Genomic DNA, 1,485 nt, shown 5'->3' on the forward strand with positions numbered 1-1,485 from the left:
TTCTGAGTCCCTGCTGATCGCTCACACCACCTACTAGCACCTGTTACTGAGAGCGAGGGCTGGAGCACAGGCAGGTGTCACTGGCCAGGTCTTGGAGCTGAGGCTAAGGGAGGCTAGATCATAAGGTCAAACGGTGCTCCTGTGAGCACCCCAACTGCCTGGTGGCAGAACAAGGCCAGGGCTGGGTATGGAGCCTCACCTGGCGGATGTTCTGACCCACGTATTCGATGACCATCTCATCAGCTGCAATGGGTTCCATGGCGAATAGACCCCACTCATGGATCCGGCTCCGGCCAAATCGGAGCTTCTTCTTCCGGAACTGGGGAGCAGAGGCAGACTGTGCTGTGGGCCACCTCCCACAACCCGGCTCCTTGCCCCTCCTGCAGACCTCCAGGATGGAGGATGTCCCAGCCACTCACTCCCTAAGTCATGCCCAGGGACCCTGGATGGGGAGCCCCCTTGCTCCTGCCTTCCCCCTGAGCCTCCTCTCCCCTTTCCCAAGTCTGCACTACTCACCTTGAGCTGGTTTAGCTTCAGCAGATCGCTATCCAAGATGGCGGAGGTGCCGATGGCACTCAGTAGTCGCCGCTGCTCGGACCGGCGCTCAGAAAGCACACGGTTAGTCCCCTGGGAGAAGCAGGGCAGGGAATAGGTGAGTGATGGCAGCGCTACAGCAAGAGGGTGTGTGGGCCAGGGATCGGAGAGCGCCCACCTGAGTGTCCACTTCTTCCAGCTGCCGGGCCGAGACAGGGCACACGTCTAGGTATTTGTCCTTCTCCTTCTTGCTGATGGGGTAATAGCCTTCGCTGCGGGCCGAGCCTGTCTGGTGCTCTCGGGGCCCATCCTGAGGCCGCCGCTTGCGTTTTGGAGTGCTCAGGTTGGTGAGTGCGGGGCATTAAGGAAGAGAACGGGCTCCTCACTGCCAGACCCCAGGGCAGCTCCTCTCCGTCCTCCCCCGTCCCGGCCCAAAGACAGGCACTGGCCTTAGCTGGGGAGTCCACCAGGGGGAGGGCAGAAGATGAGGGAGGAAATTTCAGACCCAACCTTTTCTGCCAGAAAAGCTTCAGGAGGCAGAAAAGAGGCAGGAGGCAGAGAGCAAAGCTGGCTCAGGAGGCAGAGGAGAAACCCCCAGGCTGGACATGGCGTAGAGGTCGGACAGACAGGGAGGGAGATCAATACAGGCACTAGGAGTGACCTGGGGAAGGCACCGCCCAGCTGTGCGACCCCAGGGAAGACCGCCCCTGCCCCTGTGCCTGTGCCTTCCCGGCTGGGCAGGCAGGACGGCCCCTGCACTCAGGATATTGGTGTGATGGACCCAGTGGGTGTCGTTGAGCCAGTCAGCCCCACTCGTCTGCTGCAGCAGCCGCTCGTAGGTGAGCCGCAGGTAGCTCATGTCTTCCAAGTCCAGGCCAGAGTTCCAGATATCATACAGGATCGTCATCTGCTCAAACTCACTGCGGGGCTCGAAGGAGGGGAGCGGCGGGG

At 61.1% G+C, this 1,485-nt stretch overlaps 1 protein-coding gene across 1 annotated transcript in view; it reads right to left on the minus strand.

Moving 5' to 3' along the window:
* The window catches only part of SETD1A (SET domain containing 1A, histone lysine methyltransferase), a 27,260-nt gene that overhangs the window by 2,270 nt on the left and 23,505 nt on the right, over positions 1-1,485 (minus strand). Inside the window, 4 exon segments of the mRNA XM_006148269.3 lie at positions 200-319; positions 517-627; positions 713-885; positions 1,303-1,485. The exon segment at positions 1,303-1,485 is cut by the window's right edge and continues 38 nt beyond it. Of these exon segments, the coding sequence (XP_006148331.2) occupies positions 200-319; positions 517-627; positions 713-885; positions 1,303-1,485 (587 nt within the window).

This window comes from Tupaia chinensis, unplaced genomic scaffold, assembly GCF_000334495.1.
Source record: "Tupaia chinensis unplaced genomic scaffold, TupChi_1.0 Scaffold000231_1, whole genome shotgun sequence".
NCBI lineage: Eukaryota > Metazoa > Chordata > Mammalia > Scandentia > Tupaiidae > Tupaia > Tupaia belangeri.